Source organism: Microtus ochrogaster, chromosome X (genome assembly GCF_000317375.1).
Source record: "Microtus ochrogaster isolate Prairie Vole_2 chromosome X, MicOch1.0, whole genome shotgun sequence".
NCBI classification, from domain to species: domain Eukaryota; kingdom Metazoa; phylum Chordata; class Mammalia; order Rodentia; family Cricetidae; genus Microtus; species Microtus ochrogaster.
The window spans coordinates 43,375,071-43,393,192 of record NC_022026.1 but is presented as its reverse complement, the minus strand read 5'-3'; the positions used below and the strand labels follow the sequence as shown (position 1 = coordinate 43,393,192).

At 44.0% G+C, this 18,122-nt stretch overlaps 1 protein-coding gene across 1 annotated transcript in view; it reads left to right on the top strand.

Moving 5' to 3' along the window:
* The first annotated feature begins 7,730 nt into the window (after positions 1 to 7,730).
* Positions 7,731 to 18,122, top strand: part of Gpm6b (glycoprotein M6B) — a 153,965-nt gene continuing 143,573 nt past the window's right edge. The window contains exon 1 of the mRNA XM_026784796.1: positions 7,731 to 8,032. Within this exon, the coding sequence (XP_026640597.1) occupies positions 8,029 to 8,032 (4 nt within the window). The 5' untranslated portion in view covers positions 7,731 to 8,028. The remainder of the gene's footprint in view (positions 8,033 to 18,122) is intronic.

The following is an 18,122-nucleotide window of genomic DNA, read 5'->3' as shown; positions in this document are numbered from 1 at the left end:
CATCATTGCTTTCCTAAATCAAGCTTCTAGAATGAATAAGGATGCCACTCAACTTCCTGTCTGGCCTTCAAGAGGTGGAGAAGCAGAGCAACGAGCAATAACAGAGAGGAAACATTGTATCAGATGGCCTTGCTAGGGCAGCTCTTTGCCGTTGGTCACAGTGTTATATGAGAACCTTCACCAGGACACTTGGAGTTACACCATAAACTGCGGCATCATGCTGGCTGTTACTCTTTCCGAGGTCGGGAATGGACCTTGCTCACGCAGATTTTGGAAATCACCCTGCCAACAGGTGCTTTCACCAGCTGAACAGCTGCAAAAGCCTAGAACTCTGTGTGTGCTAAACAGAAGATGGCATTTTTCCACAACAGGAATTGTTCCATCCCTGCAGACAAAGTGGAGAGATACATGCTGCACAATCGAGGTAGTTGAAAACACCAGCGCCCAAAGCATGCTGGGCAATGGCTTGAGGTCAACCTAAAGGAAGAAAGAAAGCCAAGAACAGCAGAGAAAGATGGCAGAACAGTGAGCATGTCCAGGAGGAGAATCAAAATGGCAAAGGATGGTATAGACAAGGCATTAGGATCTTTTTGACTTAAACGAGAATTTTAACAACTTTTTTTTTTTTTTTAGGCTGGAGGTATATCTAATGGGCGTGTGGTTAGCATTTGTGAGGTTCTGAGTTCAATCACTTGCACCAAAACAAAACATATTCCAAACTGCACCAATTCCAATTCAGTGAACAAAGACTCGATGGTATGCTCAAAACAAACAAGATTCGTGCTCATAGGAAGCTTATTGTCTACTGCGTGAAACTGACAGAAAGAAAAGAATAGGAAAGGCAGAGAAGATGGCTCACGTCTGATGATTTGATCATTAGAATCCAAAAATTTGCCCTCCAGCCTCCACATGTATGCTGTGGCACATGCAGACACATGGCATGAACACACACACACACCCGTACACACACACCATCACCACCACCAACAACAACAGAAACAACAATTAGGCATTAGTGATATACTCAGTAGGATAATGGTGCGTACTCACAAGGTAGGAGAGAACCAATTCTCAAAAGTAAGTTCTCTAAGCCAGGTGTAGTGGTACACGCCTCTAATCCCAGCACTCAGGAGGCAGAGGCAGGAGGATCTCTGTGAGTTTGAGGTCAGCCTGGTTTACATAGTGAGTTCAAGGACAGTGAGAGCTATGTAAGGAGAAACTGTTTCAAAAGCAAACAAAAAAGTTGTCCTCTGACCTTCGCATACGTACACACACACACACACCACAAATTAATTGACTAATTATTAAAGGGGGTACAGTTCAGTTCTAGAGTTCATGCTTAGAATGAATGAGACACCAGGGTTATGTCCTCAGCACAAAGGGATGAAAGGAAGTCGGGGAGAGTCGAGAGAAACAAAGTTTAAATAGCAGTGAAGAGCACACAGAAATTGTATCCTTTGAGACAGAAAGAAAACAGGAATGTCCTGGTTCTCAGAGGCTCAGATAAGAAGTTACTTCAAGAAGACACAGCGCAAGCATCCTGTCTTGCTCCCGCCCGTCATTATGTCCTTGAAAGAGCAATTTCAGCAATAGGGTGGGGGCACTAGGTTTACGGGGGAGGGACTCCAGAGATTGGGAGGTGAGAAAAGTGTGCACACATATGGGTGACTTTTCTGGGGTTTGCTAAGACGATCATACAGTGACGACAACATAAGGGGATCATCTCAAATGACCTGATTAAAAGTCATGATTCACAACCGACAAAAACAAGCAAACCAAAATGCACTGTTATTGCAGGAGCAGAGTCCTAGGGAAGGAAGAAATCAAACATTTAGAGAACTCAGAATGCAGAGAATTTTTTTTTTGAGACAGGGCCTCATATATCCCAGGCTGGTCTCCACCTTAGTATATACCCCCAAATGACTTTGAGCTTCTGCTCCCCCTGTTCCCAACTCCCTAATGCTTAAATTACAAGTATATGCCACTATGATTCATGTACTGGAGATGAAGCCCAGGACTTTATGCTTGCTACTCAAGTACTCTATCAACTGAGCTATACCTATGCCTGAATTGAGAGAAGTGTTATAATTTGTTCCCACTACAGTCATGGTCTAATGGGGAACAACATACATTACATACTCATCTAACCCAAAGCAGAATTGCGGCCTGGGCAGGGTTTAGAAGAGGTACTTGGCACAGTGAAATGCCACTGTCGGCTGTCGACCCAGTGGACAGATCAGACAGGACTTCAGGGGCCAGGTGATCATCAAACTAAGCGCCAGATGCGGAGGGAGATGTAGAGAGACACAGAGGAGGTAGAAGTGCACAGAGGTCCTACACGGGAAGGTAACAGTCAGGGTGTAAGTAAGACTGGAGCAGAAGTCAGGGCAGGCAGTAGAAGAGAAGAATTGCCTATAGGGCATGGCAAAGAGAGCTGACAATATAAATTACTAGGAATATGGCTGTACACCCACCATGATGGCTGTAATGCAGAGGGCAGAAAATAATGAGGCAAGGAGGTAAAAACATTACGACCTTTCTGTACTGACGATGAGAATGTCAGATGCCAGTGCTGTTGTCTAAGGCATCGTGAACTTACCAAATGATCCAGCAGTTCCAACAGACCCAAAAGAATTATAATCAGGAATTTGAACAGATCTTTGTAGACCGATGTTGAAAGCAGTATTATTCACAAGTAGCCAAAAGATAGATGTCTGAGGCAAGAAAATGTGTGACATTTATACAATGGAAAATATTCAGCCGTAAAAGTGGAACAGAGTATTGAAACATACTAGAGCATGATGTTAAGCAAGAGAAGCTAAACACCGAGGCCACATGTAATGTTCCACTCATATGAAACATCCAGAAGAGGACAATCTATAGGGACAGAAAGGAGGTTAATAGTGGTTAGGGCATGAGGGAGGGAAGAAATGGGGGAACAACAGTTCAAATAATATGTGGTTTGCTCTTTGGCCTGCTGAAAATTCGCTAGAGCTACACAGTGTTAGTGTTTCTATCACAGTGTGAATATACTAAATGCCACCGAGTTTCACTTTAAAATATCTAACTCTGACCTGGTATGGTGGCGCACGCCTTTAATCCCAGCACTTGGAAGACAGAGGCAGGTGGATCTCTGTGAGTTCGAGGCCAGCCTGGTTTATACAGGAATTTTTAGGAGAGCCAGGGCTATGTAGCGAGACACTGTCTGAAAAAAAAAATAAAACATCTAATTCTATGGTATGTGAGTTTTACCATGAGAAAACAATAACAAAGAACCCGAAAAAAAATACTTTTAGAATGTTTCCAGCCTGAGACAATAGAGACTTCTATCTTGACCAGCAAGGTATGGATATGCATCGAGAGCCCCATCCCTGAAGACCAGCTTTGGACAGTCCTGGAATGCTTGCCCCAGGATAATCCAGGATGCTGAGATACTTTTAAAACATCCCTGAAATTTTGTAAATGATGATAACTTTGACTTTTATAACAGTCAAGGAAGCTTTGGCTAGCTTGGAATGGTTTTTCTAAGACTTAATCTACACTGTGAACTGAAGTCCCCTCAAACACGCTGCACCCTACTTGGAGCCTTCAACAAAGGCTGATTCACTGATTAGAATTTAAAAGATTGTGGCATGGTTGCAAGATTGCAGGTCCAGAGAGAGTCACGTTATCTTGGGATCTCTTTAGGCCCCTTAATAGCCTATGCTTGAGTTAACACCCTTGCAACTACAGGTAAGAATCCTTTCAGAAGGTACAAACAGACCCCTTGCTCTCATCAGCTAAAAAAGTCATCAGATAACACGAGACCTGTAGCAGAGATTGCCCCCATTTTGCTATGGTAACCGACTGCCTGATGTTCCCACTACTGTATTTTAGAAGTGTCTTGATACCAGTGAGGTGGTTCATTGCGGAAAGGTACTTGCTGCCAAGCCAGACGCCCTGCCTCTATTCCCCAGGATCTATATGGTGGAAGGAGAGAGTGATTCCTGCAAGTTATCTGCTGCTACTAGCACACTACAGCATGTGTGCACGCACACACACACACACACACACACTCACTCAAAATGTAATAAAAATGAAATGTATTATTTTTTAAAGTATCTCATGATTTGTTTTAACTGTAAAAATGAAACTGGGGTGTTTGAGGTCATCTGAATCTGTGTCCCCTGACCATGATATTTTGTTCCAGAATAAACTGGTTTATCTCCTTTGAGGTGACAGTTGTGGTTTTTGTTGTCATTTTGTTTTAGTTTTTTTTTATCAACATAGCAAATTCATTTTTTCTGGGTCATAGGAATCTATAGAAAGAATAAGAGATAATTTCCTGTTATCACAAGTAATCAGTTATATACTGGTTAATTTGAACTGCTAACTTGATACAACTTAGAATATCAGAGAAAAGAGTCTTAACGGGGAATTATCTAGATCAGAGATTGTCCGGGGAGAATCTCTCTGGAGGATTGTCTTGGTTATTAAATAATGTCAGAAGACCTAGACCATTGTGGGTGGCACCGTTCCTTAGACAGGGGATCCTGAACAGCACAAAGGAGGAGAAAGCAGCCAGGTAGTGGTGGTACACGCCTCTAATTCTGGCACTTGGGAAGTACAGGCAGGTGGATCTCTCAGTTTGAGGCCAGCCTGGTCTACAAAGCTAATTCCAGGACAGCAGAGCTGTTACATAGAGAAACCCTGTCTTGAAAAAAAATAGAAGTTAGCTGAGAGTGAGGAAGCAAGAATTCATTTCTTTCCTCTCCGCTCTTGACTGTGGTGAAATATTTTACGTTTCTGCCCTGACTTCCCTATAATGATGGATTGTCACCTGAAACTGTAAACCAAGTCATTTTTTTCCTTCCATAATTTGCTTTCTGCCATTACATTTTATCATAACAACAAAAATGAAACTAGAACAGGTTAAATATTTTGGAGCTGTATGAATGGTTCATTTTAAAATTTCATCTGCAGGTGCAAGGAGATGCTGTCCCATTAGCTGTAGCCTCCATCAGGTTAACCATGGTCATGGGCATTTGTTGCCAGTTCCTGACATGCTGCTGTGAACGGGGGATCTAAACTCACACATGTGGGAAATTTGGCCATGGTAGAAAAATATGGAAGATCACATGAAAGCTCCTAGAGCCCTGGAGACAGACGTGGCCCAAACTGCCGGATTGAGATGCTCAATACAAACCACATTTTAAAAAAAAATGCTTGTCAATTGCTATGACTCACAGGAGCAGCATGAGGTGACCTCTGTTTGAAAGGCAGGATCTGTTTTTAGTCAGCTTTGAAATCCAGAGCCCCCAGGCTGCTGCTCATTTTCCTATGCCCTAGCCCCTCTCACTTCTAACCTTGGACTCTGTAAGACCCAGCCACAGGATGTGACCATTTATCCCATCCTCTAAGCCTTAGCCCAGCTGGAGACCAATTCTAAAAGAGGACCCTAGGATGGACCCCTGGGAACGAAGGCCTTTCATTTACCTCCTATAGCCCAGACCAGTAGTCCCACAGTCTGGAAACATCTCTAACCGTACAATGGTAGAGGACAGGGATGGGCCCTCCTACCTGTTCGTAATGCTCAAAATTCTCCAGAGATGGCTAAATGTCTCTGGGGCCTCTGGGGGAGGGAGAGCAGGAGAGAGTGCTGAGGGCAGGGTCACAAATCCCCTTTTGGCTGAGCTAACTCAGCAAAAAATTTGCTGTAGCTACTTCCTGATAGTTGAGCAATGATTGTGTTCCTGTTTTTGTTTTGTTATTTTATTTGTCATTTTATCTCACCATCTGATAAACATCCTTTTGCATTCATTTTAACTTTAACCATCGTGATTTACTGAGGAGAGTCTCAGAAGGGGACTTAGTAGGTCAGGGACACTGAATATTTTTAAGTCTCTGATACACAATGCCAAGGGGCTTTCCAGAAAGCCTTGCCCAATTTATTCACCCACCTGCAGTGTATTTTGCTTTAATTTGTAAAGGCTTTGGTTACTTACTATGAAAGCATTAGTTTTATTTTAAGAAAGCATTTAATAGGAAACTCAAACGTGTTGGTTAGCCCACCTTCTGCACTCTGGTTTCCCAAGATTTTCTTAGACTTTTGGGGTCAATTGCTTGGTGAAATTAATCCACGACAGTTGCAAAGTGAGGGAAAATTTCTATTAAAATGTGACTTCCCTTTTAAATCGTAGCATCCCATTGTGACTCCCACCAATATTTAGACAGCTGTTCTTTCTTTTCTGTAGTTTTAAAAAAAGCCCAATATGTCTAAGCAATGAACCAACAGACCAAAGGGTTGACTATCACCTCAGTGCACAAACTTTCCAGTTCTTGGTCCTCAAGTAGTTCATGGAAGCAATAAACATGCTACTTCTGATTGGGAATGCCCAAAGCCTGTTCCGGTGTTTTTGCTATTTCCTAAAAGTCTGTTGAGATGTAGGAACCAACTAAAGGGCTCTTCCGAAAACCAGGACTTGACATGGATTCCTCTTGTCTTCACCCAGACCACCTTGACTTCCTGTCCTTCCCAGGCTGCCTCAGGAGTCACCTGTGGTTGGTCCGATTCCTGACGAAGGGTGCACTTAGCACTCAGGCGAAGGGATTACTCCCCTAATAGAAAACTGAAACCTGTGAGATCCCTGCTGCTTTATTACCACCCGAAGATAGAGTAGGAATAATTGTTCCCGTGGGATTGTGAAGAAAATGAGCCAGTGATCCGCCTAGCACAAATCTCTGTCCTTTTATGTAAAATATTATTAGGCTTTCTAGAGCAGTGCCTTGATCAAATCTTTCCTAATCCAATAAATTTCAATAGATGAAATGTTTGCTTCCTCCTCCCTTTCTCAATCCCAAAGCCTCTCTCTTCTGGCTTAAATGTCCCTTAAATGCACTATCTAGTGTTACTGTTTATGTAACCCTCTGTTCAAGTATCACGCTGTATTTCCAAAACCATAAAGGAACACAACATAAAATATCGGCCTCAGGAACTGCCTGGATCTTAGGGCTTTTCGAATACTTGTGTTGACAGGGAGATTCTTCTCTTTCTAAGGAAGCGGGAAGAATTTAAATGCTCGACACTGTTAAACCATTAATTCGCCTAAAGATTCAGCGCAGGGCCTGAACAGCTGGAACCTTTGGCTGGCACAAATCTGTGGTCTGCAAGAGCCTACCGCGGTGGGCTTCCAGGGATCTAGACAGCTGACTAACTATGGGCATGTCTAAATCTGATTCCACCCAAACTAACGGACGTCATCTGAGCTCTTCTAAATCACTTGTTACCCACAGGTAACTCCAGTCGGTGATTCGTGTAAGGTCTTGTACGAACACGCTGAATGTCCCAGAGTGGTGTGGGAGCCCTAAACTTGGAACCCATCCACAGATGCCCTGATGAAATAGGTGATTCTAAAATGTCACTAGGATTGAGGCCCAATTGATTAAGTCACCACCTGCAGCTTGTTAATGGTACAAAAATGTCAGGAGTGTGGGTCGAAGCAGCTCTGCCCAAGGGTATCCTCGAAGCAGTGTTCCCATCCTCAGTTTCTTTATCTGTACAATGGGTAGTGGCTAAGACCTCAAGCCCCCCGCCCCCTTAACTGTACTAGTTTTCACCCGGAGCGAAGATTCACGCCCCCAAGATACTAGAATCCCGTTCCCCTCTTTCTGCACCCCCCCCTCCTTGCTTCTCCGGTTTCCATGCCCCCTGCTCCAGGGTCGCAGTGAAAGCTGCTAGCTTGGCAATAGCGCGGGCGCGGCCACTGCCCCCAGCCTGGCCCTCGCTCCGGGCACACAAAGCCCCCGGCGCTGACGTCAGGGCCCCTCTCTGCACGGCCGGCCCCCAGTGCAGGCGGAGCTGCGCCGCGCTCCCACCCCGGCCAGGAGAGAAGAGCCAAGCGGCCAGCCCAGCTTAGCCCAGCGCAGCCACCCCGGAGCCCGGCCCCGCGCACGTGCCCGCCAAACCTGCAAACTTGTGCCACCGGCTCTCGTGCGTCCCCGGGGAGCCCAATAGCCCGGAGCCCGCACCCCTCCCGCCAGTCTCCAACCATGGGTAAGTGATCTCTCTGGCCCCATGCCACCTCCACGGCCACCACCACGGCCACAGCCTCGCGTCTCTGTCTCGAAGAGGGGCGCGCCCCGCCCTACCCCCCAGCTCAGGTGGCGCTACCTGAGCCACCTGGGTCATCCGGTCCAGACCAGTGCGGGAGGGGAACAGAGGCCGAAGGTGGGAGGGGCACAGCGCAGGTGTCCGCAATGCCCAGGTGCTCCTCCCTGCCCCATCCACGGGAACGTCCCCACTCCAGCTGCACCCACACTGTACGCTGGCGCATGCCAAGCGCGGGAGCTAGAAAACTGGGCCCCGCGAGGGGTGGCAGGGGTGTGTGTGGTGGGTCGGGCAGCATGTCCCGGACCGTGGGTTCCTGTTTTATTTTATTTCAAGGGGTTGGTAGAGAGTGGCTTCTTGCCCATTTCCTGGGACGATCTCCCTGTCACCGAGCTCTCAGCCCTGAGTCCAGTCTTGTGTCGCCCTGCGGTCCTTCAATTCTTCTGAAGCCCAAGGAAACATGTCTGTACCCCCTAACGCGGGGATCTTCCAAGCTCCTTTCTCGGAACCCAGACCTTTGAAACTAGCTAAGTGGGAGGGAATGGGAGGGGACAGGATGGAACACACCATGAGTCTCTCTTTGTCCCTGGTTCCAACTGCCTAAGCGGAACCCCTGAGCAGGTGGAGCCGGTGAGAAAGTGGGTTCCAGTGCAATTGGGAAATGACTGCTACCAACAGTGAAAGACTCTGTTCAAAGACGTGAAAATCTTTCACCTGCCCGGAGGTGGGTGTTAGGCGGCGGGAGAATCCCTTCTGTCACTTCTTAACACCCCGAAATGCTGCCGTCAGCAACACGTCCTTAAAACCGGCACCATGGGGAGGAAAACTCAAGAGCTCCTTGGAAATAAGCCTTGTGCCGCGGCTCTCAGGGCTTCGTCTGAGAAAGGGGTTTCTCTCTGCTTCATTATCGTTCTCTAATGACAGCTCCAGCCACAGCGCCACGAGGACTAAGAAGGGACCCTCGGAAACGTTCTTAATGTGAAAAGCAGTGGGTTTAAGCACCGAAGGTTAAGAGCCAGGGCTTGGGAGTCACAAGCAAGCCCCCAGCTCTTGCCACTACACTCCCTCCTCTAAGTGTGTGGGGGTGGGGCAGCTATCTTTTTTTTTAAACTGATTATATTTTGGGGACGAGATAGAACGGAGGACACATCAGTTTCCACTTAAAAAGAAACCTGAAATAACTTTATATTTAAACAATTTTAAAATATACAATGATCAAAATATGAAAGAAAAAATTTCATTCCAAAAAGTTATATGAAAGCTAGGATAAGATTCTTCTAGAAAGAGTAGACCTGAGTGGCATGTAGCTCTGGTTCTTACTTCTTTCAATGTCCTCATGTGAGCAGTAACCAACAACTCAGTCTTCCCTTTTAAACGGGGTTCATACCCAAAAGTCAGCAGAGGACTCTGGGGCAGCTTGGAGCTGCTTTAGCAATGCCTGCTGTCCAAGACCACTGCAGTTTCCCAGCCCTGCGGGGTGGATAGGGGAAAGCACAAGTTTTGCCAAAAGGAAGTTCTTGTGGCGTTTGATCTCCAGACACTGAGATTCAGAAGTTGAATTTGAGCATCGGCTGAGCGCGCTAGCCTTCTGCACAGCGGTGTTTGAAGTACTCTGGTCTTTTTTTGGGGGGGGGCGGCTTTCTTTTTAAGTGGGCGTGGAAGGGCGCTGCAGTTCTCCCGAAACAAATATCCTGGCCAAAACCCTGCTCTCAAGGAAGTACTTTGTGTCTTGGACAATTATTGGTTCTACACTGCAGTTGCCAATTTATGGTAATTTGCACATACTTCATTGCTTCTGGCAGTAGCCTTGGTTTTCGTTTTGTAGTTTACATGAAAAAGCGAGCTCCCTTCATGCCAGAAAAGAAACATACTGACTTCCTTTACGTTCCCAGTAAATAAATACACGACAGAGCCGTTAACTGGCTTTCTTTTTCCAGATGTTGTTCATTACTGAATGTACCCTTGTGAGTGCCCTGTTTCAAACAAGTGAGTGCTGGGAAATTGCTGACCATTGGCCCATTCCGTTGATTCTTCTATACACGTCACTTCTTAACCTGGTATCAGTTACTTCACTCATAAAATAAATGAAATTCGTAAAGATAAATGCCCCTTTGGGTTTGCACTTTAAGCTATTTTTAAAAAAGAAAGAAAAACTTTTATAGAAAAAAAAAACAAGATAAAGAACAGTGGCCAGATATACGATTCCATCTTCAAAGTAAATGAGGTGTTATGTTTTTGCTTTTTTTTTTTTTTTGCCCACTCAATTGATTTTTGTTTCTCATCTGTTTTAGCTACCGTTCACATGCAATTCACACATTTTAAGCATACAAACTTGCAGGCTTTGATACAGAGTTGGGTAACTATTGCCCCTATTTTCACCCCCCTCAACAAACCTGTGCCCATTAGCAGTTACTCCTCATTCTCTCCTCCCTCCGACCCTAGCAACCACTAACCTACTTTCCATCCCTGTGGATTTAGCTCTTCCCGATGTTTCATGTGAATGAAATGAACCAATTAATGTTTGTACTGTATTGGCCTATTCATTGACTTGGGTTATCGGGCACAATGAGAAGAGTTGGCGCGTTTGTATAGATAGAGGACACCACCTAATTAAGTGGGCTGAGACTAGTTCTTTCTCCCACTGAAGGAGTGGTTCTACATGGCCCAATGTCTCTCATCCCTACCAGTTTTATTCTATTGTATCTGAAGGAGACCCATTTGGCCAACAAAATGTTGACTTTGTTTCTCTTCTCATCGGCTTGAAGACATAGTAATTAAACAAAATTCAATGTAATAAATTCTCAGAAGACTTTTGTGGAATATGGCTCATATATCTAGGAAGAAATGCTGACATTATTTCAGTATGTGAAGAGATCTGATGTCACAAACCATGAATGGAAATACTTATTTGACCCATTGTACTACTAGGGCATGTGTTTTAGTTTAAGACAGGCTGTCATTGTGTTTCCTAGGCTGTTTTCAAACTCATGGGTTCAAATGATCCTCCTGTCTCTGCTTCTCGAATAGCTGGGCTCAAAGACCTCCGCACCCAGTTGACAGGAAATTTTTATGATTATGAAATGAAATCATTTCACTATTACTTTAAAAATATTAAGTTATACATGGTAGCTCACAGTTGTAACCTCGGCACCTAGGAGATGGAGCTGGCCAGCATATGCTGAAGGAGAGCACTGAGTCCCACAGGCTGTCCTCTGACCTGTATGTGCCATATGCCACATGCAACACACACACACACACACACACACACACACACACACACACACACACACACACACACAGTAGATAAAATTTACAAGAAAATCCAAGACTCCAAGCAGTCACTGAGACAGCTCTGCTGGGCTGATAAAAGAGATTGCCATACAAGTCTAACAACCTGGACCCCACATTTAAAAAAAAAAACAACTGGATTTGGTGGTATCCATCTGTAAATCCCAGAACTTCTGCCTTGAGATGAGAGGTGGAGAGAGGAGAGTTGCCTGGAAGCTCAGGAACCAGGTAGACTAGAATATACATCAAGACAGAAACGAGGAAGATGTTGCCTCAACAAGATGGAAGCAGACAACCCACTCTGGAAAGTTGTCTTCTGGCTTTCACATGCATTTCACAGCAAATGGGTGTTCTCTCTCTCTCTCTCTCTCTCTCTCTCTCTCTCTCTCTCTCACACACACACACACACACACACACACATACACTTTTAAAAAAAATTAATAATGGAGTATCACAAATCATCTGGAGATCCTGGTGAAAGGAAAGTGCCCTGGCTCAACCAGCCTGGGAACAGCCTTGGTGACATTTCTAAAAGTCACACTGGCACTACCGCTTCTGCTGCTGGTGGCCCAAAGCTAGAAAATAGAAAAAAGCCTGGGAAAGTCAGGGACCTGGTCCATGCCTCAGCTTACCCTCAGTACTGTATGATTAAGATACATCATTCTCACCTCTTCAACCTCAGTTTACTAGGAGAAAAAAATCTTCGTTAAATCCTTACAAATCTACAAGTATGTAATTTAGGGGACAAACATGAGAGAGTAATGCTATGCTTGAAAAACAGGAGCAAACAGCTCCCTAATTGTTTAAACACTGTTTGGTTCTGTCAAGGCAGCAGCCAGACCTCATTTGTAGTTGGGTTTTATGCTGGCATCTTCCATGTGCCCGCCTACAGGATGATGGCTGTTCTCCAAGGCGATGGATGGAGGAAGCCCCAAGGGTGCCTTCTTCAACACTTCCAGCTTTGGTGTCTTCCCTCTTGTCTCTACAGAGCTTTTCCTGCCTCCCTCCCCCCCCCAGGCTGTGCCTCAAAAGGAAGCTGCACCCTGAAGACCCCACCATACAACATTTAGTTCTGGAAGTTGGCTCAGGATTTCAGATGCAATTGGAGACAAAAGAGTGGTGTCCTGATGCATAACTGGGCAGGATATGGTCCCAGCATGTGCTAGGCAGCCTTCTGAAACCAAATGTCTCCTAAGGAGCCCACCCGGGGCCTCAGAGAGGCTCTTTTCAAAACAGGCTGAAATTCTGAGTAAACCTCAGACCAAGTCCACTGAGGACTGTTTGTGACAAACAAGAAGCAATTGATTCTTTACTATATTTTTGCTCTAGCAACAGCTGTTGGCCAAACCGCTTGGCCTCCCTGGGGGCTTTTTAGAGGATAGTGACATCCGGGATCAAGCAGTAGGATGCTTTATTGAAAATGCCAAAGTGGTAAATCCTATAAAGGGCCGTTTCTGTGTCCTAAATGTTTTAGTTATCTTTAAACATTAATCTGCTGAGGTTTTGCTGGAGAGTCAAGGCCTTTCTTTGACCAAGACATCCTGATGGGGCTTGGGGTTCCTTAAAGCTTTCCATACTTGAATCATAGCTCATCGTTGGCTTCTAATGGCCAGTTTGAGATACTTTAAAAGTAAAATGTGACCTAAAGTTGCTCAAATCCAGTTTGTGTGCAGAATCCTTTCACATTACCCACCCCACTTCCAATAAAACCTAAACAGTTTCTTGCCATTAATTATTCTGGCAACTATTTTCGAAGTGACTCATTTTGGACAAGACTTTGCAAAGCAATGGATCAGGTTTGAAAAGAAAGAAAACTTCCTTTTGAGACTTATATTTCATTTGTTTATGCAATATTAAATTAATTTGCATAATTATGATAACAAACCTAACTGTTATGACTACCTTTTGGGACAAAGACAAAAGACTTCCTAAGTACACACACTGATGAGAGAAATAATACTTATACTCTGAAGAAGATTCTAGAAGCCCAGTTTTGTGGACAGTAGTAAGTATGGTTTAGAAAAACAAAAGAGGATGCAAGGTATTTTAGTTACCTTGTCTTGATGCTATGATAAAAATACCCTAACAAAAGCAATTTGAGAAAGGGTTTATTTGGCTCACAGTTTGATGGTACAGTCCATATGGTAAAGAACCCATGGCAATAGGAGCTTGAAGCTGCTGATCACATCCCCGCCACAGGAGGCAGAATGTGGGATGCTGGTACTCAGCTCACTTTCCTTTATATATATAGAATGATGCACTCACAGGTAAGGTGGATCTTCCCACCTCAACTTAATCTAGCTACTTCTTCACGGATATGCGTAGAGGCTATCCTAATCCTAATATCATACAGGTATGTCCGGGGAGGCATGCCTTCTAGGTGAGTCAAGATCTTGTCAACAGGACAATGTCAACCATCATACAAGGTAATGAAGTGAGTGGGGGTATGTAGGGTGAATGATATTGGTAAGAGCATTTCTATTGTATTTTGGGGCCATAGTCATTTGGATAATTGTAACACAATTGTACTGGTGATCATGGTCTCACACATTGATATATTTATTTTGATAATATGCCTCCCTTATTCAAAAAACCAACTGTTTCAAAGGCAGAGGTTATTCTATGTATTGTTGATGTTCAGTGTTAATTTGGATAATTAGCATATTGTAGAAGCTCCAGGTATATTTTTTGGAAAAAAATATGAAGTTTATCATATAAGATTCACCTTATTAAGGATTGCCTGGAATAAACATATATAAATTATAAAGTATTCAAAATCATTAAAAACTATGATAAACCATATATTATCAAATAGCACAAATAACATCATAGTTTGGTAAAATTAATATTTGTATCACAGTATTTCATGTAGTAACAGAAATTTAGCACTGGAAAATGCCTTCATAGTGATTCCATTACTTCAGACATGCCCAGACACAAAAACAATTTACACAGCAGTTTGAATGTTCCTCCACTGTTGTTGTTGTTCTTGTTATTGCTATTGTTACTTTTTTTACCTTTAGCTTTTCCTATTGTGATGTTAGATTTTCCTCCCTCTAGTGAAAAATCATTTCTTCTTGTCAAATGTTTGAAGTTCAGGAAAGCTAGAGAAGAAATACTTTGTTTCAGTAAAAAACGTTCTCATTGCCTTGAGAATAGAACGGCACCAAAAGTTCCGTTTTTGCATTCTCAACAATGTTGGGGTTAAATAAGCATGTAGCACAGTGCCCTGCAATAAGCATGCACAGAATCAACTGGAAGCCTCTGTCTTCCTGTTAGTACCATAGCCTGACTGGGAGACTATTAAAGGAATGGGGGAGTCCTGCTCAGGTGCCCCAAGGCCTTGTGCTGTATCCTGAAACACAGACTCTGTTCTCCTATACCGAGCCGTTTTGCAAAAGCTGAAGGTCAAGGGCCTGTAGGAAAAAAGAAAATGAATATTTAAGGAGGTGTCTGAGACAGAACATTCAGAGCCTGTGAACAGATAAGGAAAGGCAGGAGCCAGGACAGAGGCTGTTTTGTGGGTACCTTAAGAAAATAAGAATGGTCAGAAGTGGGGGAGTGGGGAGAGCTGAGCTGAGGCCAGACTACTTAGTGTCGTGCTTGGAAAGCAATCAATCATGACTCTGTTAGCCGTAGAGAACTGTAAAGGGATTTTAAGCAGGCAAGTGACAGCTGAGGAAAAATGGCAGTCTCCCAAAGGGACTAAAAAGATGACCATTAAAACTGAACATGGCGATGCAATTCTGTAATTCCAGCTACTTGGCAAATGGAGGCAGAGGCAGGAAGGTGGTAAGTTAAAGGACTATCTGGGCTACATAGGCAGTGTAAGGCCAGCCAGGCCAACTTAATGAGATCTTGTCTCAAAATAAAGTTAGTATTTTAATGAGGAAAGGGGATGGAGAGAAAGCTCAATCAATAAAGTGTTTGCCTTGCAAGCGTAAGGACCCAAGTTCAATCTGCAGAACCCATGTCAAGAAGCTGGGCGTGATCCCAAGGCTGGGAAGGTAGAAACAGGTAGGTTCCTGGGCTTCGCTGGCCAACCAGCCTAGCCAAATCACTGTCTCAAAAAACAAAATGAATAGTACTGAGTACCTGAAGAATGATACCATGGTTTCCTCCGTCCTTCACATACATACACACATACACCTGCACACACATATGTTCCTATCACACACACACACACACACACACACACACACACACACACACACACACCTAGAGGTGGTAGCTTGGGAAATAGGTCAATGGGAAAGGGCTTACCTAGCATGCATAAGGCACTGGATTCCACCCCGCAGTATCCCCCAAATTAAAACAAAGCACAACTAGAAAAACTGCCACCAACAATAGAGAAAGAGATTTCTTCTTATCTGGTTGCAAATTTCCAAATAAAAGCATAGACAGGGTTTTGAAAAGACTGAGACCCCGTTTCTTCTCTGAAGGTTCTAGGGGAAGCTTGCAGTGAAGGGGTGCTGAGAGGAATGATGGGAAGGCTGGAGCTACCCATGCAGGAGAGGTAGGAGTGAGCAAGGCTTATCAGTGGTACCCTAAAGTAACTGGACATAGCAAGGAGTAGGTGTGAGGAAGAATAAAAAGCAAGATTTGAGGTGAGATGGTTCAGCAGATGAAGGCACTTGCCACCAAGCCTGGCCATCTGAATTTCCTCTCCGGGTCCAACATGTTGGAGGTTTGAGGATGGACTATCTCAAGTGTCATCTGACCTCTGCACACGCAGCCTAGTGTACACATACACATACAAACATGATAAATAAACGTAAAAAAATTCCAACAAGGAAAAAAGATTTGTTGGGCTAACAGAGAGCCAGATGGGAGGGATACATTTTCGCTTATTATAAATGGGCGCAGGGAATCTTGCAAATCTATTATCTCCTCCCTTTCAAGAGCACAGAACGAAGTGTGAGCTGCCTGGGATGAAAAGCAATAAGGAGTAACTTTGCTGGGACTCCTTCATGATTTGGCATTGAAATAGAATACCATCCTTGTCTAGTGATTTGGTTATTGTTACTTTTAAATATGTCTGCTGATTTATCATAAAGGATTTCATAGAGCATGCATCTGAAGAAGTACATTGGGTAAAGTATGGGAGAAGACATGAGGAGCTTCCATGCCCTCTCTCGCTTGGTACACTAATGCCACAGAAACTCCATGGGCTTAGCTACCTAGGATCTATCTCCCTGTCTCTTCTTCATTGCTTTTTGTCTTTTCAAGTTTTTAAAAATTGGCATATGTTAATTATATGTAATAATGGGCTTCGTTAGGACATTTTTGTATGCATCATGCGATTTGATCATATTCACATATGCCTCTTGTGCCCCCTTCCCACTGGTGCCTTGCAGAATGCTTAGCAGCATTCCTGATCTCTATTCACCATATGCGGTGACATTCCCCTATTCATACCAACCAAATGTCCCCAGATGTCAGATAACCTTGATGGAATAGGGGCTGGGGATGGGGCCATACTGATAATGGTTTAAGAGTAAGAGGGGAGTGGAGATGTAACTCAGTTGGTAGAGTGTATTTCTTGAGTGCAGAAAGCCCCAGGTTCAATCCTCAGTACCTTATGACGATGGCACCTGCATATAATCCTAGCACTTGGGAGGTAGAGGCAGGAAGATCAGAAGTTCAAAGTCATCCTTGGCTACATAAAAAGTATGAGAGCAGCCTGAGCTACATGAAATCTTGTCTCAAAAGAGGAGATAGGTACTGAAAACCTTTGTGCATCACAATATCAAAAACATATCAGAATCATGGCCTCACTGAGGACTTGGTGAACATATCTGTAAATCTGGGAATCTCTGGTTTAAAAGGTCCCTTCTTTCCAGGGGGAATGCTTGCTTCTTGCTTCACACACATACACACACACACACACACACACACACACACACACAGAGAGAGAGAGAGAGAGATTAAGAAAGTTGGTTTTGTTTTCATCTTTTTCTAGCATTACCAGAAAGGATTATACTGTAATGGGGAGCGTGGCATACCACGTGATCCATGCCTTCCTTGAAGTAAAATGGCACTAGAAACCATCTGAATCTTGTGATGCCCTGCCCTCCCCCTCTCCTGGAGCAGGGTGTCTGTTATACCTTGGTTACTTTGTCTAATGCATTAGTGCAACTTCTCACTCACAGGACTCTTATCTCTGAAGTTGGTTTTGCTTACTAAAGCTGTTGTTGACATTATCCTTGTTTCCAGTAAGTGAGATGTGAAGGAGCTAGTCACGACCTTAATTAGCACAATGGCCTTTCCAAATTTAGACTTCATCCCCTTAGCTAGAACCAAATCTAGCCAGCTTAAGGCTTTAAGGCTGCCTTCCTACAGGCTGTCCTTAGAGTGCATAGTTGTGTCTTCATTATGTTTCCCAAGTAAAAGAGCTGGATACCAGACTGGCTTCGCGCTCGTTGCTTGGAGATCCTTCTCCTGTAGCCCTTGGATCTTCCTTCCTACCCTCCAGTCTTAACCCACCACGGTGGAGGCTGTAAGTCATTGTTTCCCCAGAGATCTGGTTGCAGTTCCAAAGACGGCCAAAAAAAAAAAAAAAAATACAGAAGGCATATCAGAAGTGAAGATTGGAAGGAACTTAGGAATTCTGTTCTTTTCTTAAAAATTATTATTTATGTGCAGCAGGTTACTGTTTTAGGTGGAGAAGTGGGGCTTTTATAACCTTTCCCTGAAAAGGCTGTTTCAATGGTGGGCTTTCAAATTGGAGCTTTTTTTTTTTTTTTTT